The 27,970-nt window shown below is 45.3% G+C and overlaps 1 protein-coding gene across 3 annotated transcripts; it reads left to right on the top strand.

The window, feature by feature from the left end:
* The first annotated feature begins 695 nt into the window (after positions 1-695).
* On the top strand, positions 696-27,543 carry iqsec2b (IQ motif and Sec7 domain ArfGEF 2b). 3 transcript variants are annotated; one of them, XM_071477044.1, is made up of 14 exons: positions 696-2,527; positions 18,526-18,820; positions 19,008-19,325; positions 19,711-20,765; positions 20,886-21,047; positions 21,211-21,333; positions 21,483-21,649; positions 22,067-22,206; positions 22,350-22,475; positions 22,572-22,671; positions 22,767-22,928; positions 23,123-23,317; positions 23,563-23,612; positions 23,934-27,543. In XM_071477044.1, the coding sequence occupies exons 1-14, from the start codon at positions 2,070-2,072 to the stop codon at positions 25,113-25,115; spliced, it is 4,533 nt and encodes a 1,510-aa protein (XP_071333145.1). In that variant the 5' UTR covers positions 696-2,069; the 3' UTR covers positions 25,116-27,543. The 3 variants fall into 3 exon arrangements, with proteins under 3 accessions (XP_071333145.1, XP_071333147.1, XP_071333146.1); XM_071477045.1 differs by lacking the exon at positions 696-2,527 and adding an exon at positions 17,258-18,389; XM_071477046.1 differs by lacking the exon at positions 23,563-23,612 and having other exon boundaries at positions 23,934-24,088.
* Positions 27,544-27,970: the final 427 nt, after the last annotated feature.

The following is a 27,970-nucleotide window of genomic DNA, read 5'->3' as shown; positions in this document are numbered from 1 at the left end:
AAAAATCGTTATGTGAAGCGTAATTGAAAGGAGGATACTGTGAGCTGTGTGACTTGAGTCTCATTTTGTTTTGTATTATAGTATTATATACATTTCCTACTAAAAATGGCTACTTAAAAAGTAGAAACAGCCTGGTGTAGCTACAGATGATGGTGTGGCTGTTCAGATGTTTGCAAGGTTTGTCTCTGAAGCCAGGAGAGGAAGGTAAGATAGATAATTTAGCCAGAATTGATTCAGATCCCTCCAGCAATATAATACATGCATGGATGGATTGACCTACTTGGAGGCCCTCGGGCAAATATGAGCCATGGGCCCCTATTGACCCCATCGCCACCATCTTTCAGTGTGCCATGTATGTATCATATCACCTTCAAGTAATCAAACCCTAAGGGAATATGCACCATAGGAGCACAATACAAATTTAATTGAAAGAGATTAGAACTAGTTTTTTGATATACTTGGTCCAATTGGTAAATCATCCTTGAATGTTTTGCCAACTATTTGCAAATTTACAAACAAACAAAAAACATTACCCATTCCCTATCTGGGTTTTCAATTACTTGCATCAGTATTTACCCCAAACGGATTCAGTTTTCAGCTACTTTCTGACCAGCATGAGTTCCCTTTTATTTTGAAGCTCTCGGCCGGAAGTGCTGTATCATTCCGTCTGACTTGACGGTGATGCGCTCCGGAGGAAAAGCCGCACGCATCGCTGCAGTTCAGACGCGCAAGGAGCGAAACCTGCGTGTGTTTCTGCGCCACCGCAAAGACCGTTCCCGGACATGGATTACCGAGCGGACGCCGCGGAAACGGGTCTCAGATAAGTAGGAAATAACTCAACCTGTTTGTGTAGACGGATTTCAGATCAGCGTCGAAAGCGGCAAGCACAAAAGTACAGTTTAAAGATCTGATACAGCCTATTAAGACTTTTGGACAGTCAAAAATATATATATATATATATTCTGGATAGTTGTTGGCCATTAAGACCTGTCAGGTTTTATCTCCAAGATCATTTCTTTTGAATGCATGTCGTGGAAGTAAACTCTGCATTTCCCTTGGATGAAAAAGCCCAGAGAGACGCGCGTTGGGAGCTAGTCTGACTCTGAAGCACTGGGATGTAGTTTTGGCGGAGCGGAGGGGAGCTTCTGGACCCCGGGAATGAACTTCGTGAGCCACCTCTGCTTACTTTCTGCGCTTTAAAGACACGCCGAGCCATGGGTTGAAAGCGACGATGATAGACTGCGGGGATATTCACTGTGGGAGGGAGCAGAATTTTCTGTGTTATGTAATGATTGACGGTGCCTGATAATTAGCGGTATATCATAACCAGCACCACCCCCCCATTACCCCCTACCCCCCTACTCCCCTCCCCCTGTATGTCCAGAGAGTATGTCTTGAGAGTGGTTGATGTATCTGAGATGTTTTGGAAATAACTTAAAGCTGTTACCAGAGCTCTTAAAGTAAATCAGCAGGATATGTGACGGTTCTTTTCATTCCTCTCTCTATTATTTTGCTCAGAGAGTCATCAAGGCGAGTTAAAGTTCATTACAGAGCTTTGAACTAAGTCCTTTAGAAAATGCTTACCTCTGTCACTCCCTCCCCCATCCAATCTCAATTTGCTTTTTAATATTGTTGTTTATTGATTCAAATTCATCATGATTCACCATCAAACTCTTGATCTACTCCATGCTGATTTGGCATGGTCTTCCAAGATGACGGTGACTTCAGGAAATCAGACAATCAACAGCGTCTTCAGCTTCTTTTTGAGCTTTCCACTTTCTTCTCCGCATTGCAACGTTTTTAATGGCTACTAAGATGCTATAATGCTAATTTCCGCCCTCAGATTTGGGGATATGTAGTCACTCTGAACTTCTCAACCTCTTAATCTCTGTGACTTCCTGTTTCTGAACATCTGAAGCTCGTAGTTCATCTTCACCAGAGCCTTCTTTGGTCCCTCCCTCCCCCCCACTCATCAGGGCTGGTGGGGGGGGTGGATCTCGGCCCCACTGGGGGTCGAAACTGTGGTGGCTGGTGGTGGTGGTCATACCCTTAGAGGCAGGGCTCCCACCATGGAGACCAGCCCAGAGAGCCCCAACCGGGCAGTGGAGTACCTCCTGGAGCTCAACAACATCATTGAGAGCCAGGCCAAGCTCCTGGAGACCCAGCGGCGGCGCATCGAAGAGCTGGAGGGCCAGCTGGACCGGGTCAGCCAGGAGAACCAGGACCTGAGGCAGGAACGCAGCCCACGGACGCCTGGTACGGACACCCCGGAGCAGAACCACAACCACAGCCAGCCTCTGTCTCTTCCCATCCATCATGGCAGTGGTGGTGGCAGCAGTGGGAACGGTAGCGCCTCAACGGCTCAGGCGACAGCTGGAACAGCCACAACTCCAGGGCCCAGCAGGGAGAGGAGGACCCACACCAGGCTGACAAGAGGCCTCTCCTGCGGCTCCTCCACCACAGAGCGAGACCGGCTTGAACGCACCGACAGCACAGACACCAACACCAGTTCCACCTTACGCAGAAAGTAAGTTCTCCTCTGACACAGAAGCCCCCTCTGTTGGCTTGATGTTTTGCCAGTGAATGATGAGTGTGGCCTTGAGTGATGTTGTCCAGGTTGCTCTAAATCGCAGCGGTGACCACAGTCTGCGTGATATCTTAAGTGTAACAGAACATTCATAGGCTAAGCCCACATAATGACAGGCTGTATGGAGCTGCTGCCTTTCTAGTCATCAGAGATAATCCTCACAGTAATGGCACTAAACCTTGGAAAGGATATTTTAATACACCACCATGAGGAAATATGCAAAATCCTGGAGGATTATGGGTAAACTGATAAATGCTCAAGGTGTCCATTTCATCATGCTGTGTGTAATTTTGCCTGCAGAGGGTTAGATTTGTGTAATGATCACAGGCTATTATGTGAGGTGTGTAGGAGTTGCATAGTAGTATGCTGAGGAAATCTGGAGCCCAGGCGGGAGGGTTATGGGTCTTTTTTTATGGTGATCTGACCTTTCAGGACCAGCGAAGCTGTCCTGTAGGAAAAGTCCACCCACCATTTGCTCAGATTCACTCTGATCTGTAGGCTGGCTTGTCTCAAAGAGAGAGATTTTTTTTTCCCCAAAACTCAAGGCTGACCTGAAGTTAGAGTGCTGCAAACACAGCTTTGGCAAACAGCAAGTGCATCTGTCCTCACTTTTACTTAACCACGCGCACACACACACACACACACACACACAGATAGAGTCGGCTTTTGTTCTGGAAGCATTAAGCTTTGTGAGTAGGCAGTAATTAATGTGAAAAAGTACACAGTGAAATATACTGTTGCAGTCTTAGCGACAGCAGCCATTGGTCGCTGTGCATTTGATGCCATTTAGTAACAGCAATCATCGCTGGATTTTCCTCGCTGTCTGGTTCCTTATGCCCCCAGTTCCCTCATCAATGATTGATGCAGACTTGACAAAATCCCTTATTGATTAGAGTTGTCTTTTCCTTCGCTGTCTGCCTCTCTGGCCTCCTCCCCTCATCCCTGGAGGTGACTTAGTCATGAGACAGAAGCACATATTAGTTATTTATGTGGGTGTGAAATGCAGTGACGAATTGCAAATGTAGATCCTGCTGATCGTCCCTTGTTAATAGCCTGTAGCAATTAGCAAGGCCTGTAGCTGACTTTGGATGCAGGCTCAGACAAGCGTATCATATGAAGTGTCACATTTAATAAAGAGTCACCCGCACAGTAGAGCCATATTGTCCCTGTCTGGCTGTGACTCAGCCCAACCCAAAACTGCCCTGTTAGCTTAGGTCAGCGCCAATACCCTCTCCTCTAATAACAGATCAGACACAAACATGAATTTCTCCATCTTCATCATCAGTGGCCACGGCGCTCTAAATATGACTCCAATCAGAGGAAGAGACAGAAGGAAGATGTGGGAGAGGGATGGGGAGAGGAAAAAAGATGACAAGGGGGAGGAAAGTGACTGAGCGACCTTACTCAGCGTGCCTCAGTCTAAAAGAGAAAAGGTGGAACACACACACTGGTTTGCCATCTGTCAACAGGGTGTGCAATAGAGGGAGGGAGATCTGAGAGGGGAGTCTGGGCCAGAGAAGGCAAGGCTCAGAGAGCCATCTTTGTTTTTGTCCAATTAGTTCTTGTCCCTCCAGCAGGCGTCCTCATCTCTGCCCTGTGCTTTCTGCGCATCGTATAGCCCGCAATTCTGTTTCCGGAGAAGGAAGCTGAATAAACTGTCCCCGTTTCTTTAGCCATGCGTGCAGCAACTGCATCAAAACAAAGTTGCTCCTCTCCTCTTGGTTCTCCCAGCGGCACGCCGTAAACAGCTGTCCCAAATGCTACCCTGTTTCGTTCCTCTCCTCCTCCTCCTCCCATTAATGGCAGTGTGAACAATGCGAGTCTGAGGCCTTGGGGGTGAAACATATTTGATGTCAAGTCCCTCCTCCAAGTGGCATCGGGGTTGAGGGCATTGCTACAGCTCGCTGTGAGCACGGCAGATTTTTTTTGTTTTTTTTTGTTGTTATTTTGGGAGAGGTCGTGCAAGTGCATTTTTTTTAATGTATGTGCATCTTTATATAATGTATGTGCTGGTGTGAGTGCATAAAAATGTGTGGAAGAGGGAGGGAGGCACACACAGAGTGCATGAGAGATTAATTAGTGTGACCAGAGTATAATTACCACTGGCCCAGGGCTGATAATTACTGCTGAGCATGTATGTGTGTCATTAGTGTGTGTTTTTTTGTGAGTGTGTGCTTGTGCACTGTGGGATCTCACCTGGGATGTCCATTATTAGACAGCTAATGTGACCCTGCAGTCTGCCACAGAGGCCGCCACGTTACGGTGATGTGACAGTTCTCGCTGTATGGCTCAAAGATTGCATCCCTCATTATGTGCTACATACACGCAGCTCACAGGATGGGAGGCAGGGGCAGCTAGAGGTCTTGGCGACAGCCCCTGTGGTGCTGAAAGTCAGGGCAGTGTTATTATATAACGCACACACACACACACACACACACACACACACACACACACACACACACACACACACACAAAAGGAGAGCTATCTTTCCCCTTCTTCGCTTGGCTCTGACTGTCACGGTGGTGTGTTCAGAGGCTCCAAAGAGCTCTGTGAAGGTGCTTGTGTCTCCTCTCATCTCTCCGTTCCATCACCCCCCCACCCCTCCACGCAGGGCACTGTGGGACCGTGCTCTGCTCTCTCTGACACTGACATTAATTCTGTTTGGGGAATATTATGGAGACCGATAATGGGCTTTTGTTTCAGAAGGAGCTTAATTTGCTAATTTTGTGAATCTCCACTACACATAACCCCATCCCCTTTACACCCCCCTCTCCACCCCTTTTCTCTCTCTCTCTCTCTCTCTCTCTCTCTCTCTCTCTCTCTCTCTCTCTCTCTATCACATACCCACGTACACACACTCACTCTCTCCCCCTCGCTGTTTCTGTTTCCCACTGCTGCAGATATGACTCAGAGAAGCTGCAGAAATTACTTTTGTGCTATTCTCTTTCTCTTCCCCTCTTTTCTCACCCGCTCTTTTTCCTTCTTGTCACTTAAGTCACAGCTATTTTTCCCATTTAGGTCAATTGAATTTTTTTTTTTTTACACTAATAACAGCTTATTATATGTGGTGATTTGGACATATTCGCTGGTATTTTACATTTTTCCTGTGGTTGCTGAGAAAGCGCAGATACAACTTAGAGAAACAAACTGGCCGCAGGCAAATGTGTGGGTAAGCTCAGCTGAGCCTGTACTGACCTGCTCCAAACAGTCTGTGTGATGCGATGGGAGGAAATCTAGTCTCTCTGGACTCGCCACAACTTTCTAGAAGAAATACAGTAAAACAGCTGCAGCTGCCGTTCTCTCAAGAACCCGATCTTGTTTATATTTTTCTATTTCAGGACACGTAGTGGATTAAACGATGTGTAATTTGGGCCAGAATTAAAATATCGCAGTGGTGCTAATGCAGTTTAGCTTGATGTAAATTTAAATGATGGATGTGTGTGTGTGTGTGTGGGAGGCAAGTGTATGTGGGTGGTGTTTTTTTGCCTTCTACTCGCCATTTATGAGTGAAGTGAGCGTTCATGGCTTCATACAGCGTGTGCACACAAAACATCATGCTGGTTTTCATTTTTTATATTTAGCCACAGGTTCCTCCGGATTTACGAGGACGCGTATTTTCACGTTAACAGTGGCCCCATGTAAAATGAGCGCCTGCGTTTCCTCCCCAGAGTAGACTGACCAGTGACCCTGGCTCTCTCTGCAGATGGTCACATTCAACGCGCTGAGGCATTCGGGATTTTACATTGAATGCACGAACTCTAGTGTTTTTATTAACATGCGTATGAGATGTAGAGGCAGGACGATTCACAGGGAAACAGGAAACACAGAAACAAGGATAAAAACTCATGGTGAATTGTTCAGTTTACCGTCTACAATATGATGACCTTCAGAGTCTCAGGCAGCATATTGTTACACGCCCAGACACATGTCCTTGCCTCTGTCATCTCATACTCCTATTTTTCATTCACCGTCTATCTGCATATACCAGCAGACCTGACTGTCTTGAAACGGCAAGGAGACGAGAGACTACTGTAGCTGTGGTGTAAAGTTTTTCGCATGGAGTGAAATGTCCTTGGACCCGAGGTGCTGTGAGAGTTATAGTTGCTGTGGAAACTGCAAAGCTGCCCTCAAGGCAGTTGCAATATTGCATTTCCATCCACTCTCCCTCCCTGCCTTCCTCCACCTCCAGCTCCGCTCACCTCCTCCAGGGGTGTGGTGGAGGTGGAGCAGCAACACATCCTTATCCTGACACAGGCCTCCTCCTCCTCCTCCTCCTCTTGAGCCCCCTGTCATTTCGGAGCGGCCTCTGTTGCTTTGTTTTAAATTGGCAGCTGTGTGCCGATAACAGTTGTGTCCGAACAACAGCCGTGGTTAATTAGCGCAGAGGTTGGTGGTCTTGCTTTGTTATTAGTGAGGAAAGGAGACTGTTGGCCATTCATCGGAGGGTTAAACATCACTGTGGATGTAATCAGCCCACACACACACACACACACAGACACACACATCATAGCACTCCCCAGCAGTCACACTGGACACTCTAGGTCAGCATTTCATTAACGCAGGTGCTCCTCCACAGTCTTTCCCCAGCTGTTGCTATGACTTTATTCATTCCCCGTTTAAAAAAATAAAATAAAATAAAAATACAGATAAGTGCCACTTTTGAGCCGGGATGTTTGTCAAACACACGTTCTGTGGAGCAGAATAGGGAGACTGGTTACCGTGGGAACGCTGTGAGCTCTTCTGTGAAGAACTCTGTGGGCGAGAGACACAGAATAGAGAGATGGAGAGAAGTGAAGAGAAAGGAGGGTAGGAGTGGGAGCAGGAGTGGGGTGAAAGACAGAAGCAGGATTGAATGACGGCTCGATGGGGATGGAGGAGACATATTGAAGACAGATGAGTGCTGCGATGTTTTATCTCTCACAGGTTACCGGTTCTCTTTCATTGAAAAGTTTCAGTGCGGTTCCTCTGGCCGGCAACCACAGACAATTAGTCATTCTTTATGACCGAGATCTGTTTCAGACTTTACCAGTTTTCCTCCTGGTGATCTGCGAGGATATCATTTTCTTGAATTACTCCTTCTGTGTCTCCCACATCACATTTAAATGAAGCCTAATTGTTCTTCACTGGGTGAATCATATCCAGTTAAAATCAAACACACACACACACACACCTATGCACACACACTCATGTGCACTCATGCAAACTCACAGGGTACAGCAGGTGCCTGGTGTGCGTAGTTGAGTCGTAACTGTAACTGTTGCCCCTCCTTGTCAGTGCTTTCGCCTGGCACTCAACGCCAAACGCCCACACAGGCAGTCCGCACTGTTGCCAAGCAGCAGGAGACTCAAGCTCGCAGTGGAAAGCGGGAGGGGTTGCTTGTGGAAGAGCTGTTGGGAGGGAATCGGGTGGGGGGGGGGGGTTGTATTTAAAACACACTTTAACTTTAGGCTACAACGCAGCATGTGTGGTTATCAAACGTCTTTGTTTGTCAGCAGGAGTCAGGCGGGTCACACACTGGAGGTGGGATGACGCAGTGCGCTCCCACACTCTTATTTCATACACAATGGCAAAAAGCAAAAAAGAAACAAAACAAAAAAAATGGTGAAAGAACAATTTGGAGTGGCTCATACCACGCTTGAATCGGAAAGACAGATTTTCAGATTATACCCCCGTGAAGTCATGTGGATGTAAATGGAAACGCTTTTCAAAAAAAACGTGTGTTGTGGTGTGTGAGCAAACAGGAAAACCTGCCACACCGCTGCACACACAGTGCAGGTGATCGCCGCATGCGAGCCTCGCTCCCACTCTCCTCGCTCGTCTATACATAGACTCACCTACACGCTGACACCCCCATGCCACTGCACGGGTCCGAGGAAACACTGACTCCAGCAGCAATCATCACTCCACATCCTGTCTCCGTTTCACAGTCCTCCTCCCCTCGCCGTCCTTCTTCCTTCCATTCCTGCTCTCTTGATTATTTTCACCCTTGCCCTCCTCCGTATTCAACCTCTCCCACTCTCATGCAGCTCTCTCTCCTCCCACTCTTCTTCCTGCCTCCAGCCTTTGTCAACTCACTGCTTTAAATATACGCCACCTCACACATTCTGCCTTTTTCTTTTAGCCTGCACCTCTCTGCTCTTCACAAATATTTTTCAACCTGTGGTGCGTTGATTCATATCTTGATCTCTTCTCTTTGTTATCTTGTTATTTTGCTAAATGCTAACAAAATGAGAGATGTGCATACTAAGAGAGTGTGTGGGTAGTATGTGTGTTTGTTTTTCTATGGAGGAGTAGAAGAGGGAGGAGGACGATTGGGGCATTGTGTGTGTTTTTTAAGGCACTCTGGGATTCAGGCATAACTGCTCATGAAGCAGGATTCAGTTCCTAGATGAGCCTGTCAACACTTGCCTCACTGGGGATACTCGAACAGGAGGTATCAGTTACTGCTGGTAAAATACAAATCTTGGCAGTGCAAGACCACACAGCGTTGCAAGCATGGCTCCAGCTTACATAACAGCACCTCTGCCTCTCCTCACATCTCCATCCAAAGCGGAACAGGTCAACGGGTTCACTTGCTCAGAACATTTCCTTTATCTGTGCTACAGAGCGCTAATACAGAGAAATTAACAAGTCACAGGTCGCATCTTGACAGGATATTTAGTAATGTAAAATCTCTTCTTGTAATTTAAGCCTGAAACTCGTCTCTCTCCATGTAATCTTTATAAATAGGAATGAACAGGGAGCTCTTGTTCCACACAGTGCTGTTAAAATAGCCATACCAGCTTATTCTCTTTTTTAATTGGAACTTTTTATCATCTGCACTAAGCAAACGCTCCGCCTACATGATTATACCCTTAAACACTAATTTTTACTGCTCTCCTTCCCCTCTGGTTAGAAACCCTTCAACTCTTGCTGACAGCACTGTTCACTGTGCAGGACTCGAGTCACGTTGAAATCCTGTCAGACATGAAGTGTATGTTTATGTGATCTAGGATTAAAGAACGAGGCTGAGGATAAAAACACCAAAACTGTATATATATATATATATATATAATATATACATATAACAGTTATTCTGTTCATTTGCAGCTTTTCTACCCTGTCTATTGCTCTCATTGTACACATTATATTATTATCTATTATTTATCTTAAGTATCTGATACTGACATTTACAGTTATTTCTCTTGCACTGTCCACTGCTGCTATAATACTGCAAATTTCCCCACTTTGGAAGTAATGAGGGAATATCTTATCTTATCCTATTGAAGATGTGTCTTTAAACTGACAATAATAGATTTTGGGGGGCGTTTTGAACACAGCTTTGACATTTCATCTCATTTATACACCCAGCTGTTCCAGTGAAACATTATAATGTGTTTGGAGTCGTGTTTCTGGCCACCTGAAACATGGAAGGCGGTATTCGCTCTCTTTTAGCTCTGTTTTTTGTCTCCACCAGCTCTGGAGGGAAATCTGGCTCTTTGACATGGCTCTTTTAGCTGCTAAATGCTGTTGCCAACAGTGTCTGTTTGTAAAAAACATTGATCATAATTGCTCTGAGAAAATATCATCAACATGTCATTTCAATTCTAAAAAAAAGTCTTTGTAATTTAGTAAAACAGGATGGTACTAAAGTTTTTACCAAGCGGTGCTCAAACAGGATTAAATATGTTTTTCTTGGGAACTATTTTCACCTGTGGATTTGGTGTGCTTGTGAGAAGCAAGACGTTGCATGTGGGTTTCACTCAGAAGAAACTACAGTGCCCACGTGTGGCTCAGTGATGTGTTTCTAGACAAGCTCGGAGGCGCAGACGGATATGAGCTCAATAAGACTTGATAAGACGGTGACTGAAGCTTCTAATAACATCAGGTTTCTTTGACGCAGCCGTTGTTTTTCAAGTGAATAACACGTTGTGTTTGGCCACCTCGTCTTCCACAGCTGGCCATAAAGCACTCAGCTAAACTGTACTAAACTGCTTAAGTGTTGCAGTGTCTCACTTCCTTGCTCGTCTCCGTGCCCGCGCCACTCTGAGAGCGTTTCCATGCTAAAATGACAGGGACTGCGTGTCCTTGACAGCAGCTGGCCCCAGTGAGAAACCAGCCATTTACATGCTAATCTTAACTACTGCGCACTCTTCAGCTGCTCACTCACAATCTGCAGATGGAACATCTCTAATTCCTGCCAGAGTAGAGGGGTAGCAGAGAGGCTTTTGTGTTACATGTGCACTTTTGCATGCATTACAGAAAGTGCTTTCCCATTTTCATGCAGGATGATCCACAGCAGAACTCTATAGAGCTTTATATAATCCATTAGTGGTGGAGAAAAACTCTCATTTAACAGCTCTGGCTTTCAGTCTACTTTTTTCTTGAACTGACCTCGAGCATGATTCTCCTCGTCTTCTTCATGTTCCTCTATAAACCACCTGTAACCTATCAGCTGGGAGTTGATGTCAACAAAAGCTGTGGTGTTTGTGAGGGTCCATCTCTTGAAGATGTGTCACCTTGCTGTTGTCAGAGTCTGTACAAACTGCCATCCTCTCTCCATTTAAATGTGCCATTCCTTGTATAACCATTGCCACTCTATGATTTGTCACTATCAATGTGCAGCTTCAAATCAGTGCTCTCTCTCTCTGTCTCTCTCTCTCTCTTTATGTTTCCCTTTCTGCTTTGGCGCTGACTGTTTGTGTGTCTCTGTTTCTCTGCTTTTTCCATGTCTCTCTCTCTGTGTGTGTGTGTGTGTGTGTGTGTGTGTGTGTGTGTGTGTGTGTGTGTTCGTGTGCATGCGTGTGTGTTGTCTGTCTCTGGTCCTTCCTGTCAGCGTCCAGCCGCCGTCTATCTCAGGGCAGCCCATCTCGGCTCCCACCACTCCCACAGCGGCGGGCAGCGCTGCCTATGCCACTCTGTTCCCCGCCAGTCTGACTGTTCACAGCTTCGTCAGTCTCCATCAGTACTGCTGCCCCTCCACTGACCAAAGCTCGCAGCAGGAGGACAGGTAAGGGCTGCCGCGGGGCCTCAGTGCAGTGAGTACAAGATAAAAAACAAACCCTTCAACCCCATAAGAAACTATCCCAAAGCCTGTCAACAACCTCCAGCTCTCCCTGCAACAGTGGCCTGTCCTCTCCTTCCCTCTTTTATCCTCCAGCTGATGCTGTTTTCAGACACATCAGTGCATGATGCTGCAACACTGCCACCTAATGGCACTAGACCACTGTGATGTGCATACACCCAAGTGCCTAGAAAACATTATTTAAAGCCTTTGCTTGTGTCCATCTACGGTGTTTTCTTTCTGCTTTCTCTGCTTTTCTGTGTCTCATGTTGTTTTTCCGCTCTCTGTCCTCCTCCTTTCTTTTTCTCTGTCTCGTCCTGTCCGTCCACCTTCCTTGTGTGTATTTCTGTGTTGTTGTGACTTGCCCCGTGTTGCTTTCTAAGAGAGGAGGGTGAGGATGAGGGTGCCCATCAATTCTGTTGCTCTGCCTCGGGCTGCAGTAGCCCCTCCTCTCGCTGAGCTGAGGTATGACCAACCGCACAACGACTCGTTCGCCCGTTTACCTGTGAAAAGACTGTCACACTTTAAGCTGCCAGAAAAACGGAGACCTCACTGTGTACCAAAAAAAAAAAGAAAAGACAAAAGACAAAGTCTTGCTGCATTTTAGCAGGAAAAAAATAGAAATGCATGCATCTTGTAGTCTTTGTGACAGTTTATATGTGTGCTATCACTGATTTATTCATGTATCATATGGTTTGTGAGCTAATTTACGTTTTAAGGAACCTTGATGTTGTCTTCTTCTCTCTGTATTCTTTGCTATTTAATTCTTTACTTGCAGCCATGTCAAGCTGTCAGAACACATCACCTATGTCTGCTCATTACTGTCGCCCTCATGCTTATCTTTAGATCCACTAGTTGACTCATGTCAGTTTGGATGTGCTCAGTAGTCACTATTTGTTATCTGTGCAAATTGGTATACAGTCCAGTCCCCAGCCATTATGCAACGTCAGAGGAGCTATAGCCTCCTGTATGATCAGAAATGTTTGTTTAACATGTTCCTGCACTTCTGTTAAAATTTCTCTTGTCTATTATCATGTTTATTCATGACCTTGAAGAGATTTATCCTGTTGATTTAACTCTGAACAAAATAAAGATTTATTCTATTTCCTGACGACACTTCATTCCTTTCTTTTAAATCGTCTGAAGGTGAAATATTTGTCAGTGTAATTGCTCTGTGCTGCTTCAGTCAGGCTGGAATGTCGCTCGCACACACCCACCTCACTCATCTGCACCTCGAGCACAATGTACTCATCCGCACATGACAATTAATTATAGACGCTCTATTTTCAGCGATATATCGATTGTGTGGTTTGCAGGTAATCCCTGAATGTTAATGCTTTCCCTCTGCAGAAGACGTGGCACATACCCCATTATTGTTGGTAACCTGATTAGCAGTTTGCAAAAAAATCTCCAGCTCTGGATAAAAACCTGCATGTCATTTTTCCTTTGAATATATATCATGCAAACTTTTGTAGCTCTTCTCTGCACATTATTTTCTATATAGGCTTCACTGCAGCAATGTGAGCTACTGAACCACAGAGAACATAATTGACTGACTTGTTTGACAATGTTTTCATGCACTTTAGATTTCATTTTAAAAAAAAAACTGTTATAGTGTCTCATTTTCCAACTCTAAGCTACGTTGTCCATCTCAGCCTCTTCAACACACCTCCCACTTGTCCTTGCATTCATCTGCATTTCTGCAGACAGTCCATCAAGGCGAACCACCCATGTGTCCCGTCATACATTTTATCTGAGAAATGACACATAGAGGCAACAGAAGAAACAACATACATTTGTTATATTTCTCCTCCCCTGTTTTCAATAAATAATGCACTGCTATGTGTCTTTTTGTTTTTGTTGTGACGTGTTTTTTTTTTTTTTGCTTGGTGTTGTGTAATAAACATGTCAGTGATGTGGTGCAGGGAGGGTGGAAGGAGAAAAGCTGGGCTGGGTGAGGGAAGTTCATAGCTGTCAAAAGACTGTCAAGAATGTAGCCTGTACGGCTTTGCAGGGCGAACGAGAGCCAATCTGAACGTGTGCTTATGATAGAGTGAGAGAGAGAGAGAGAGAGAGAGAGGGTGTGTTTGTTATTACGCTGCCACAGTTAGTGTGGGACCTTTCTCTGACAGTAGCAGCATGGTAAGAACTCAGCCTTTATTTTCACTTTTCTTTCACTTGTAAAACTGTCACAAAAGAGTATTAAGTCTGGCACCAGTGAAAGATGTTGTTACTTGTTACTCTGGTGTGTTTCTACCACGGCCTTCGCTGCAGTGACATGACATGTGGCTTGTACAGAAGAATACCTTCAGCATTAGCGATGTGTCTAGGTACAATGTCACTGAATCATGACAGGCAGACAGCTCGTACAGCATGCGGTGTGTTTTTAAAAGAAAGAAACCATTTTCAAAGGGACTTATTACATAAATGGTGATAGATGGGCTAATGACAGGTACCTGCGTGATGGAGTTTAAATGCTATTCAGATGACAGGTCGCATACCTTTCAAAGATAATCTACTAAACTGTCATGGCTGTCACTCTTGAGGAAATGCAAATAGGATACAGCTGTGGCACAAATAACATAAGCGCTTGCTGAAAAACCTAAACTCTTAAGTACATTAGTTAAAATTAGAAAACACTGCTAAAAGGGTTGTGGTGTTAGTTTGAATGTCCACTACGGGGGACCCGTGATTTGATATGTGAGCACAAACTTTGGAGAGGCCAAATCAGCCATACCTGGCCTCAAAGTGAATCGGTCAAAAAAAAAAAAAACTTTAAAAATTCTGCTGTTTGTCACTGAGAACAGTCTCAAAAGTAGCAGCAGCAAATGTCAAATACAGACAAAATATCACTATACTAAGACAGGATGAAGGAATCATCCACCTCTAATGAAAGTTTACTTTATGTTGTCTACCCGCCTGTGTATACAAGTCTTATCTCTTCATTCTTTCTTGCTTCAGTGCCAGAGATTATCTGATAAGCTTGTGCTTACAAAACACTGCCAATTTCTATCTGCATCACTCTGTAGCACTGCAGGCAATACAGTTATACATCACTTTTAAATATTCATTCACTACTTGGGTTTGACATAAAACTCCATAACATAAAACCAGAGAGTCTGACTGAGCTTTAAACTGGAGTCTCTGGGTCACACAAAGAAGCGAACAAGAGTGTGTGTGTGTGTGTGTGTGTGTGTGTGTGTGTGTGTGATGGGAAGCTCACAGCTTGAGACAGTGAAGTGGCCCGAGAGTGTTGGCGGCTGAGGAATGCGCCGATCTGACGCATGAATGATTTTGATTGTCTCCTTTCAGTTTGGCCGTTTGAAAGAGTGGGATCACATGTGACAAAGAGATCCCAGACTGTTCCGGTAGTAGATTTTATTTTCACGATGGAGAGAACATTTCTGAGGTTGTGTGTTCAGTCTCTGTCCCCTGCAGTTTACAGTAAACCCTGAAGTTAATGGTAAAAAAAAAAAAAAAAAAAGATCACACGTCGCCAAAGTAATTAGCTGGGATCTTCCTCAGGGCTTTTCTGCCTCTTCCATCATTCATAGTCCACATCTGAGTCACGGGGGTTATATCTGTTTGATCATAAGCTTCGGAACAATTGGCAAAATTGACACAACAGTCGGAGAGGAAATTAGAAAGCATATGAGATAACGACACTGAGTCAGCGCTCAGGTGGAAATGAGTCTGCAGACAGATCGATGCAATTATTGGCATCTCCATGGCAGGCAGCAGAGAGGTTAATCCCCATGTCTGCATGTCCTGCTGCGGGTTCGATGGCACTGTTAGACCTACTGCCGTTCTTTTCATACACACACACACACATTGCCAGCACATCAATATTATATGAGCGAGAGACAGGAGTCAGGGGGCCGCATGGAGTTGACATCGTACTTCACTGCACACATTTCAGTTTCCCCTCATCTTGTCAATTTCTGCCCACTTCTTTTATTCCTTTAACACGATCACTGTTTATTAGATTCCAGCCATCTGTCTCAGCTCCAATTAAATGGTTGGAGGTAGTGAAACTGCTGGGCTGGTCTTTATGAGGGAGCCTCTGGAGAGAACCTCTCTCTGGCACTGAAACAGGAATACAGGGTTTCTTACATAAGTAATGAGGTGCAGGTGTCAGCTGCGATATGGCCACTCTCATGTTTTATACAACAAACTTTTTACTCGATATCATCCTCACCTTGTCTCACCGCATATTACTGCCTGGATTTTGCTGCGGGCAAAACCAATTGAAAGTCCTGTTTAATGCATGCATGCTTGGAGGCGGGTTGCAAGGCCTTGCATAGGAAGAAAAAAAAAAATCAATGCTGAAACAGAATTAATTTATATTTCACCAGAGTAGGAGAGCTTTAATGGGTATCTCTCAATGTGAAAATCTGTCTCCCAGTGAAGAAATTCAGATCTGTGATATTTGAGATACTGTCACATAATCCATAGAGTTGATCTCTGATTCAGTGGGAGTTGAACCTCTAGAGAAAATGTCACTCTAAAAATCGGTCTGAGAATCAGAAATAAATTTTCAAAACAAAATTTATGAGACCAGGCCTGTGGCTCCCTGATGTTGTGTTGCATATATTTTCGGTTGCTGTGACTCAGTTGAATGAAAATACCATCTGTGCCTGCTGATGTGGATGGCAGGAAGTTACAGAGCGGCTGAGTCCCTGCCTGAGTCTACCTGTTGGCACCGTGCAGAGGCACTCATGTGGCTAGTTTCCATTCCTTAAAAGGAGCAGTTTCAAGCAGCTCTGCAGAAGAATTTTCTGTTCCCACAGTTTATTCAACGCAACATGTAAAGAGCAGCTAAAAGTAAGATAATGAATTCAGGCTTGATCACTTTAAGTTTAGACAATACTGCCTTTGCATGGCTTGTTCTGCATAGTTATGTTTTGTTATTCAAACTGTTTTCATAACAAGACATGTATTATGTAGACTGTCATTCACAACCTGTGGAGCATCTTCGACACCCACCTCAATGGTGATAACAGTCAATACATTGTCATGGCAACTACGCTTCTCATCCTAACAACTGCCTCACCGCCCACAAAGGTCCCACAGCAACCGTCACCAAGCAACCCCCTCCCTCTTCTCAGTTTCTCTATTTAAGGAGCAGAGGAGGAGGAATGATAAATGATGCTGCACAAATAAAAAATAATAATAATAATCGGGGGAGATGGAGTTGTGCACAAAAACTTGTTACTTGTAACTGATTTGCTTAAAATAGAAACAAAGCACCTCTTGTTAATGTGATTAATTATATTGTTAATATATGAATATAAATGCACGGATTTGCTGTTAAATAGTTACAACTTGGTTCAGATGTGGTGATATGCGCTTTCCTGTAGATGTCAGAATTGTGTCTTTTTATTACTGGGCTATTGCATGACTCGTGTTATGCAACTCATGCGACTTATCCTCAGTGTTATTGTTAGAATCAACAATAATTTAGCTTGGTCATGTGTTGCTTGAAGGCACAGGATGTCCTGCTGAAAGACCCTGCATTGTACCCCCCCCCCCACCCTCCCCCACCCCCCCACCCCCGCACCCCGTCTTGGTGTCGGAACTGACTGTGGTGTTTGTGCTCCAGTAGTATTACTTGCAAGATCAAAACTCCAACCAATTAAAATACCTACAAGTTATTTCCTTGTTCCCAGAGAAGACTTTTTTTTTCTTGTCTTGTTTTCACCAGATAAACACTAACACAGGAAATCTCTGTGATGCAATGGAGCAGCGACAACTCAAGGAGGGACGGAAGCAGACATTAGCTGACCCACGCAAAGCCAAAATGGTTCAAAGTCATTTCAGTCCTCTTTTTGTCATCTGTATTAATTTCTGATACAGAGCCTAATGTATGCAAAAGGGAGAAACTGCACATACAATGCTTTAGCAACAAGATTTGCCTATTTTATGTACTGAATGTAACACCCCCACACATCCCTGACCCTGGCTCTCTACTTTCTGCCTCATTACGGGACAGGGCACAGCTGACAGAAGGGGGTGCGGCTAACACAAAGCAGGAAATGTAGGCAGGAGCATGTGACTGTAGCTGCTTTCCCAGACTCTCACTGAGTTTTTGATTCAGTTCGGATTATGTCTGGACAAAAGTGCGTAACAGGACGCTGGAGGATTTCTGGACTTTACTTGAATCCTGACCATTAGGATTTGATTCCCTTTTGTATCCAGACAAACGTTACTGTTGATTTGGTTGCAAACCTTAGCTGATTGCTAATACGTCTCTGTGATGGACTGTGTGAGGGTGAAATCTGGGAGGAGATGCTAATTGCATGAGTTTTGTGTCACGTTATTTTAATAGTGAGCTGCAGGTGCCTGTTTCACACCTGCTGCTAACAGAACAACCTGGTCTTTCCTGTCAGTATGGTGCTGCTGGTATGTGGCAGTGGAGGAGTGTGTTTTAGCGGTTGATGTTTCCTCAAAATGTGCTATCACTGCTGCACACAGAGAAAAAGAAAGACCGAAAGAGGGAACAGGAAAGTGACAAGCAGAGGAAGGCAGTGCATAAACACTACAAGGTTAAACGTAGTAGTATATTAACCCATCCTCTGGACTCATTAAAGGAAGAGGGTAGAGGGCAGAGACCTCTAAGTCTATTGGATCATCAGTGCATAATATAGACAAGGAATGTTGTCAGGTCTCACTGCCTTGAAGCAATAGAAATTTATTGGTGAGTCCACCATGAGTTCCACTAAGAGATGGTTAGTTCCACGCCGCTCTAAACTCTACATGTAAGTCCTGATATGTAAAGTCTTCAGTACATACTTTTACATTTATTCTCTAGTTTGCTCTTGGTTTGGTTTGGTGTGATTTTTGGCTCCTGACATAGGGCTCGTTTTAATACCCTCTGCTTCTTTTCCTCTGTAGTGTGGAAGGAGAGTCCCAGTGTTCAGAGACGGGCACCCACAAAGACAGCTCTTTCGGCCAGACACCTTACCTGCGGGGCTCAGAGCGCTACAGTGACAGTAGCAGCAGCGCACCCTCTGGTAGCAGGGGCCCTTCATGCGTGGCCGCCTCCAGCTCAGCCAGCTTGGCCTGGGCGCTACGGACACGCCACCAGCCTGCAAGTTTGGCCCTCCGCAAGCAAGAGGAAGAGGAGAACAAGAGGTGCAAGGCCCTTTCAGACAGCTACGAGCTCTCAACAGATCTGCAGGATAAGAAGGTATCAGTGCTGAGGACACTGTTGGCCAGAGGATTTGTGTTGCAAATGTTTGTGTTCTTAGGAGTTTCCTAGAAGCTTGTGCGCACTAGCAAACATTGTATAGATAATGGATTCCTTTCAGTGGGGAATCATGGGTGCAAAGGAGTGAACAGTGAATGTGAGCTCTTCCTTGTTTTCTCTCTGCCAGGTGGAGATGCTGGAGCGAAAGTACGGTGGCTCCTTTGTAAGTCGCAGAGCAGCGAGGACCATTCAGACAGCTTTCAGACAGTATCGCATGAACAAGAACTTTGAGCGCCTCAGAAGCTCGGCATCAGAGAGCCGCATGACACGGCGCATCATCCTGTCCAACATGAGACTGCAGTATTCCTTTGATGAGCGACAGCCTCAGCAGCAGGCCCAGACACAGACCAACTTCACCCACAGTGTGGCCATAGGACCTCCTCATTCTCCCGACACAGACCGCCCAGGAGATTACACACACTTAGAGGACTCCTTCTCCAAACAGGTAATGTTGTTGTTTCAGTCAGTAAGTTCCTTTCAAGTTCATTTATTAACAAGGAAAGTGTCAAAGATCTGTATATGGAGAGGCAGAAACAGACAGAGGAGAAACGAACAGACAGACAAACCACAAAGAGACTCATCAAACAGCTTGACGATGCAAATGAAAAAAATGATCTTTTATTCACCTGATACGAGCCTCAGACCCAAAGGATGCTGCTGACATAGAAAATGTATGTGTAGATCTGCTGTATTACTCATCTATTTCAGACATGTAACAAATGCACTGTAATACCAAGTTTTACTTTATGACACATGAGATGCTGAAAGAAATGGGAGCGGTGAGTGTATTCAGTCCTACTAACTGCTGACCCACTTTGTGTCTCCTCTAGGTCAAGTCCTTAGCTGACTCAATAGATGATGCGCTCACCTGCCGCGCGGGTCGCGATGACTCCCAGGAGGGCAGCAGGGAGGGTGGAGGGATAAGTGAAGACTTTGGGGAGTGTGTGTGGAGCAGCAGCAGCAACCCATCCTCCCAAAGAGGTATGGGAGAAAGAGCCAGGGGAGCTGGAGGAGGACTCAGTATGCATGGCGACAGCACGGCCACCTCGTACAGTGATGTCACCCTTTACATGGATGATGGCATGCCGTCCTCCCCCCTGTCCCTGGACCGAGCACCCAGCAGCACGGATACAGAGTACTGGGGCCCAAGTGGTGGTGTTGGAGGGCGTGAGGACAGCAGGGACACTGAGGGAGGGGGTAGCAGTAACAGTCGGCGCAGCACCCCATGCACCGAGTGCAGGGACTATCGTCTGAGGGGCGCACATCTGCCTCTTCTCACTATTGAGCCGCCCAGCGACAGCTCAGTGGACATGAGTGACCGTTCAGACCGGGGCTCCTTGAGCAGACAGCTGGTCTATGAGCAGGAGCCTGGGGTAGGAGCTGGCTCCCCTCAGGGAACCCTCAAACACTCCCCCAACACAGGCACCCGCCCGTCCTCCACAGCAGCTGCCCAGGGTCAGACTCGGGCCCCGGGCAGACCCATACCAACACATATCCCTCACCAGGTGGCGGCGCATCACCACCACCACCACCATCCTATCCACCACCATCAGTACCCTGACACACCGTCATCCTCCTCCTCCCCGCAGCAGCCCCCCACCACGCCGCTGTCTTCCTCCTCCTCCACAGCTCTGCCCCCCGGTGGTCTGGAGCAGCCGTGCTGCTCCGATGGAGACAATGACTCACTCAACTCCACAACCAACTCCAACGAGACCGTCAACTGCAGCTCGGGCTCCTCATCTCAGGACAGCCTGCGGGAGCCTCTGCCTCCTCTGGGAAAGCAGACCTACCAGAGAGAGAGCCGCCATAGCTGGGACTCTCCGCCCTTCAACAGTGATGTGGTGCAGAGACGCCAGTACCGCATTGGTCTCAACCTCTTCAACAAGTAAGATGTAGCACTAACAAGCAAAGTACCTGTGAGTCACTGTTTTGATGGTGATCATACAATTAAACCATGAGTTACACTCTACTGAGAAAGTTTGTGTTCACTTTTCATTGACTGTAGGAAGCCAGAGAAAGGGATCCAGTACCTGATTGAAAGAGGGTTTGTATCTGACACTCCAGTCGGGATTGCTCGCTTTATCCTGGAGAGGAAAGGCCTCAGCCGGCAGATGATTGGAGAGTTCCTGGGAAACCGACAGAAACAATTCAACAAAGATGTTTTAGAGTAAGTATGGGAGTATGGGCACCACATTTCACCTTACATATTTTATTCCAACTCTAAATGGATTGACCTTAAACACGATCTACATAGATCATTGAATGCTACTTAGTCTCCAGGCTGTGGAATATGAGAGGTTAGACTGTGACCTGTGCTGTGTGTGTTTCAGCTGTGTGGTGGATGAGATGGACTTCTCAGGTATGGACCTGGATGACGCTCTGAGGAAATTCCAGGCTCAGATTAAAGTCCAGGGAGAAGCCCAAAAAGTGGAGAGGCTCATAGAGGCTTTCAGGTTTGTCTGTGTTGGATACACTGGGTTTACCGTAGAGAGAAGTGATTGCCGACTGATTCGATACACTGAGTTTCAGCTGCTGTGAAAGTATGAAAAGTGTGTATGAAAAATGTCAAAGTTTGAACATGTTGTTTCTGTCTCTCATGCAGTCAGAGATACTGTGTGTGTAATCCAACCCTGGTTCGGCAGTTCCAGAACCCGGACACCATCTTCATCTTGGCCTTTGCCATAATCCTCCTGAACACAGATATGTACAGTCCCAACGTTAAAGCTGAGAGGAAGATGAAACTAGAGGATTTCATCAAGAATTTGAGAGGTGCTGCTGGACAAAAAAAAACCAAAAAAAAAAACCACACACACACACACACACACACCTGATACATGATTTAAAACACACATTAATTATGTAACATTTTGTAAAGGTCTCTTTTTTCATGGTGTTTTGGTGACAGTGTTCATAAGGATTGTCTGGAGAAATTACAATACATGTTATTACAGAGAAATATATTTTATGATGAAATTATTCTTTTGTGCGTGCGTTTGATAAGCACAGAAGATTTTATGTGTTTTTTTTTATCAGCTTTGTAGAAAGTCTTGCTCCCTCTTGTGTGTGAAACTTGTAAATATCACTACATTTTTTCCATTAGATAAACTGTGTAATTTGTGACTTGCACAGAGCAGTTTGGTAAACATCATTTCCTAAAACCCTCCCTTTTCCTTGTCTCCACCCAAGGCGTAGACAATGGCCAGGATATACCCAGGGACCTGCTTGTTGGGATCTACCAGCGGATACAGAAATGGGAGCTACGGACCAATGATGACCATGTATCCCAAGTGCAGGCAGTGGAAAGAGTCATTGTGGGCAAGAAGCCTGTGAGTTTCCTGTGGCAAACTGAATTCATAACAGTTTGTGCCAAGAGGTTGTGAAGTTATAACCCTTATTGTAACTGAATAAGGCAACATAAAGGGCTTTGCGATATGTTGTCAATTCTAAGTTCACTTCTTTGTCTGTTTAGGTGCTGTCGCTTCCCCATCGTAGGCTGGTGTGTTGCTGCCAGCTCTATGAGGTGCCTGACCCCAACAGACCCCAGAGGACAGGAGTGCACCAGCGAGAGGTCTTCCTCTTTAATGACCTTCTGGTGGTAAGACCCGCACTCATCACTTTTTAAGATATGTTCATAATGCATCTCAGTTAAAAGGCCCTGTAAAAAAAATACCCTGTCTATGTTGTGCACCAGGTGACCAAAATCTTCCAAAAGAAGAAAACCTCAGTGACGTATAGTTTCAGACAATCTTTCCCTTTGGTTGAGATGCAAGTGCATATGTTCCAGAACTCATGTAAGAAACCATTTGTGCTTTTGCACATTTCAGCTATTCTTATTTACCCTGTATGATTATTAAGGCTTTTATGTTTCTCTGTTTGCATCTCTTAGACTATCCTCATGGAGTCCGCCTGACCTCAGCAGTCCTGGGTGGGGAGAGGAAGGTTCTTATCGTCTTTATGGCACCTAGTCAGCAAGACCGCACCCGCTTTGTTAGCGACCTCAGGGAGAGTATTGCTGAAGTGCAAGAGATGGAGAAATATAGAGTTGAATGTAAGTACCCCATCTGCTGGTCATTACTGTGAACTATAACTTTCAGAGGGTGTAATCATTGTTCTGTGTGTGTCTGTTAATGAGGACCAGGAGAGGTGTCGTGGTGTGGAAGTATTTGTTGTTAGCGATTTATGGCTGAGTCTTATGCGCACCTGGTCCCCCTGTTCATTTCAAATTCCCCTGCTTATTTACAGCGGAGCTGGAGAAACAGAAAGGTGTGATGCGGCCAAGCTTGCTGACTGGAGGTGTGGTTGGAGGAGGCGTAGGTGTGAAGAGCGATGTTGTGAATGGCACCCTTGGAAGGACAAGTTTTGATGACAACTGCTCAGTGGGCGAGGGTCTGAAACGCACAGCGCTCAGCTCATCTCTCAGGGACCTATCGGAGACAGGTGAGACAACGGAACCTCAGAGATGGGGTCAATTCCATTTGCTTCCTTTCAACTGATTTGAATTCGGTAGCGGAGCTCCTGCAATGGTTTTGTTCTCTGTTTCTATTGCTACATCCTGTTTCCTCTTTCTCGCTGACATCCAGACACAGCTCATGCAGTTCTTATCTTTTTCAAAAAACAAACATGTGAACAAACATTCCAGCTTTCCGCTCTTTGCTAACCTGACTCTTCCTGGTGGGGTGCAGGGAAACGTGGTCGCAGGAACAGTGTTGGTTCTCTGGACAGTACCATGGAAGTAAGTCTCAGTAAGACTAGATGTAGACTTGTAACCTTTAATAGACCTACCTCTCCCCTTACTGGTGTTTTATCTTCCCAGGCACGCTCAGTGTGTGTACAGTGTGCATATAGATGGTGTGCGCGTGTATATGCATGTGCGTGTGACCATGTACCTGTCCTGCACTGACCTTTGCATGGCTGTGAGCGTTCGTATTTCCCCGAGCATGTCTTTCCTCTCCAGATATAAATATGTCTTGTGAATGCTGATCTAAGTGGGAACATACTATACTGGAATCCTCCAGTGATTACTCTAAACCATGATGGTACTTTATCCTCCCAGGGCTCCATCATTAGCAGCCCACAGCCTCACCAGCGCTATCCAGTGCCAGGTGTGGTCCCTGGTTGCTACGGAACAGAAGACTTCCGGCCTCACCGCCCCATCCTGAGCCCCGGATCGGGGGTGGGGGGTGGGCCGGGGCAGCAACATACCACTGCTGGGACAGGAGTTGGGGGAGTCTCCAGCAGTGTAGAGAGAGCAGGAGCGGGGAGCGGCCCTGGGGGGAGCAGCAACAACAACAGTGGCTCCTTCCTGGGCTCCCTATTCGGCAGCAAACGCGCCAAACCACCAGGGCCCCTTATTCCACCGGGGCCACCCTACCCCGCACCTGTACCCCCACTGACTACGGGAGGGCCCCCTCCTCACTCCCCTTCATCTCTGTGCCAGTTGGAGGGGGGGCCTTCCAAGATCCAGGCGCTGCACGCACAGTACTGTCACGTGGGCACCGTGCAGCCACCACCACCTTACTACCATCACCATCGCTACCACATCCAAACTGTCCCTCCTCCTTTGCAAGGTGTGCCCCCTCATACTATACAGAGAGGCCCACTACCCTGTCGTCCACCGCTTGGCCCACCACACGCCCAGCACCCGCAGCTGGCCCATCTCTCCCAGCTCTCCCAGCATGGGCTTCCGGGTCGTTACGCCAACATGGTGGTGGGATGTCCCCCCCCCCTTTCTCCTCTCTCCCAACATTCCCAGAACCCACAGTTCGCCCTCTACCACGTGCAGCCCACACACTCTGTCAGAGGGGGCGGCGGCCCTGGTACCAAACCTCCACTAACCTTGTCTCACTCCCACCCGCACCCCCACGCACACTCCCAAACCCACCCCGGACACGTGCACACACCACACCCAGCCAGCCACTCCACCCACCAAACACACTTCATATTCGGCACGCTGCCCCACAATCTACCATCCGCCTCCGTCAATGCGCATCACGCAGCCTCCGCCGCCCCGTATCTGCCCCAGTACCCTCCTCTCTCTTCTATCCCCCCTCCCCCACCACACTCCCCTTTACCCCCCCCTTCGTCCCCCCTTACCCCTCTTACACCTCTCTCCCCTCACCCCCCCCAGCACCCCGGGCAGCCTCAGCAGGGGCCGCAGGTGACGGGGGCTGGTGCGACAGGTACAGGGGGCAGCTCCAAATCCAAGCCTATCAACCGGATAAGTACCGTGGTGTGAGCAGGATGTGGGGCCCCCGGGGTCAGAGGTCAGATGATAGATTCGGGGAGGTGGGCAGAGCTAGGGCTAGAACCAAGTCTGCCAGGACTGAAAGTAACAGCAGCAGCGCTAGTGACAAGAGGAAACGCAGCTTGCTTCGTCTCTGTTACTTTCACCTCCGTTTCCCACATGTAGGTGGAGATAAAAAGCACAGCTAGAGCTAAACGGCGTGTGCTCACATCCTTGAAACCTGCACAAATAAAAACACACACATATATGCGCACATCTACAGGGACAAACGCCCCTCACATTTCCACACAATGTCAGAAAAGTCTATAGCCATATAATCTACGATGAAGCTACATCTATATCTAGGTATTTTTTTGCCTCAGTTCTAATTGTCTGAAGTCTAGTTGAGTCTGTACAAGACTATTTACATGTATAGTACCAAGATGTGATAATGTGACACTGGAAACACGGAGACCATATATAAACAGCTGCTTACATGGGGATGTAAATAAAGACTGAACCACCAAATGCATTCCAGCGGAGTTTGGCATTAAAAACAGCAGAGATGTGCAAAAAAAAAAAAAATGTCCCTTGACTTTGCAATAATTTACCTGGCTTCATGATGTCTCTGTCCACTCTGGCAGGTTCCGCTTTGCTGACAGGCATCTTTTTTTCTAAAGAAGAAGACCTCAGATATGTTGCTTTGTCTTAAACTTTAAAACCAGTGCACGGTTTCCTGACAGTCTTTTGCTTAATGGTCTTTTACATGTCAACAGGAGCCACCCGGCTTTGTAATGCATTCCTTGTGGGGTATGGGAATTAATGATACAATCAATAATATATTTTGAATGTTTCTGAAGCTTCTTGCTGTTTTATTGATATTATAATATACCTGCTATGAGTATGATGAATATTGTCCAATAATTGTTTTGATCAGTGATTAATTATATCAGCAGATGTTTGTACATGGTTATAGAGAGTATATGCACATATAAATTCCCTCAGTTTGCCATAACGACTAAAGGGTGTTCTGATATGTGACGTGTGATTTATTTCCATAGTACCATGGTTTCCATTGAGTTCATCTTTTTTAATAATTAGTGTTATCGATTGTTGAAAATAATGAATGAGGCTTAGTTTTGTTCAAATTCATGTGAACACTGACAATATTCCTCCTTTTCTGTTTAGTTTGATGCAAGCAAACAGGGGCACAATTTCTCAGATGGGGTGATTAACAAAACTTGAACTTACAGAATGGATCTGAGTTAATGATTCATTTTTTTATTTTTATGAGGAGGCTCCCAGTAAAGAAAAAAAACACGGTTGGTGGAAAAAGACCTGGATTTTGGAAGATGTCATTCCCTCATGTTTATACAGGGCAACTATGCTCATTTCCTCGCAGTCATCAGATTTAGTCATTTTGTGTTTTTCTATGTTTTGAAGAAGCACGCTTTTACATGAGGTTTTGTGGTTTTGCACACGTGATGTCTTAAGTCAGAAATGGCCTTCTTCTAATCCTCCCTCTCCTCCCACTTTTAGAAATTGCTTATTATATTTTCTGATGCCTTGGCATCCAGCTGAGGGCTCCTTGTTTAAAAAAAAAATATATATATATAACAAGAGTCAAGAATGTAACATAGCCTACAGGTACATACTGTATTTCCCTTTCTTTTTCTTTTTTTTCTGTGGGCCTTGTGTAAGTGTTATTCCTTTTGCTACTGCAATCTTTGAAGTTGAAATGAAGCACTGATGTGGTTTACCTCCAGTGCCATTGATTACCAAGGGAAAACTACATATATTCAGATTCAGGAAGGGATGACTCGCTGAGGACAAAGTAAAGAAAATATGGAACAAGCTACTGAAAGAGATGAAGAAATATAAGAAGATCTAAAACCTCAAGATAAAGGATTTTCCAGAGATTTGGAGAGTGTCACGAATGTCAAATGAAGATTTTATAAGTATGTGTTGGCTAGCCTTTTCTTTTTATGGTGTCTATTTTGACTCTTCTTGCATGAATATATCTGCACTTATTGAATAGATTGTACTGTATAAACCTGAATGTACATATTATACTATACATAGGCTTCTTATCATTACTATGGGATGAACTACTCCCAGTCTGTATTCAGGTGCGTGCATGTGAGTGCCACTTAGTATGTACATATAAAAGAGGGACAGGTATAGGAGATGTTGGCCAAAAGGAAAAACTGACTTCTTTTTTCTTTTCTTATTATTTCAGACTGAAGGTGAGAGAATGAGTTACTATGATATAAATTATTAAAGCCTAAAAAAGTTTATATGTCAGTGCACTTATTGATATTATTTTAAACAAATGATTTAAATTTTTTTCTTTGTGTATGTATTATGTGTACTGAAAGAATAGAGAATTGAGATGTGAATATTTATTGCTTCTGATAAATTAAAGTGTCCTTGCAGTGAAGTGGCCTGTGTGTTCGTGTAGTTTTTAAATGTGCTATTAAAGTCTGCTTCCATCATTAAATAAATTGCTCAAAATAAGGAACATCATCACATAGTTAACCTTATTTTATAAAGGGAAATACAATACACTGTATATCTATCATCTCATTAGAGTCAGTGACTACAAGAGTATTAGACTATAAGGGACCTTTTAACCAAATAAAATAAACTATATCAATGGTTATTTCACATCATTTCATTAGTTTTCATTCGGCACAAAAAAAAAGAAAAGAAAAAAGTTATCACCACTACTTTATTTTGAAATTTGGAGAGATTACAAAACAAAATAAAGCATAACAATTACACTACAAATTGCTATTTTGTGCCACTCTTACACTAATAGATCATTTGGTGCAATCGGTGGATATAATCTGTTGTCTAATTTTGAG

This window comes from Trachinotus anak, unplaced genomic scaffold, assembly GCF_046630095.1.
Source record: "Trachinotus anak isolate AG129_WGS33_773 ecotype Australia unplaced genomic scaffold, CSIRO_AGI_Tana_v1 ptg000004l, whole genome shotgun sequence".
In the NCBI taxonomy this organism is placed as follows: domain Eukaryota; kingdom Metazoa; phylum Chordata; class Actinopteri; order Carangiformes; family Carangidae; genus Trachinotus; species Trachinotus anak.
Note: the sequence above shows the minus strand (reverse complement) of the source record. Positions and strands in the feature narration are given on the sequence as shown.

What these genes read in the sequence shown, in the direction of transcription:
- iqsec2b (XM_071477044.1), top strand. Translation starts at nt 2,070, where the DNA reads ATGGAGACCAGCCCAGAGAGCCCCAACCGGGCAGTGGAGTACCTCCTG. An exon ending in TTCAACAAAGATGTTTTAGA is followed by an intron (nt 21,048 to 21,210) that starts GTAAGTATGGGA and finishes TGTGTGTTTCAG; the next exon opens with CTGTGTGGTGGATGAGATGG. An exon ending in TCTTTAATGACCTTCTGGTG is followed by an intron (nt 22,476 to 22,571) that starts GTAAGACCCGCA and finishes GTTGTGCACCAG; the next exon opens with GTGACCAAAATCTTCCAAAA.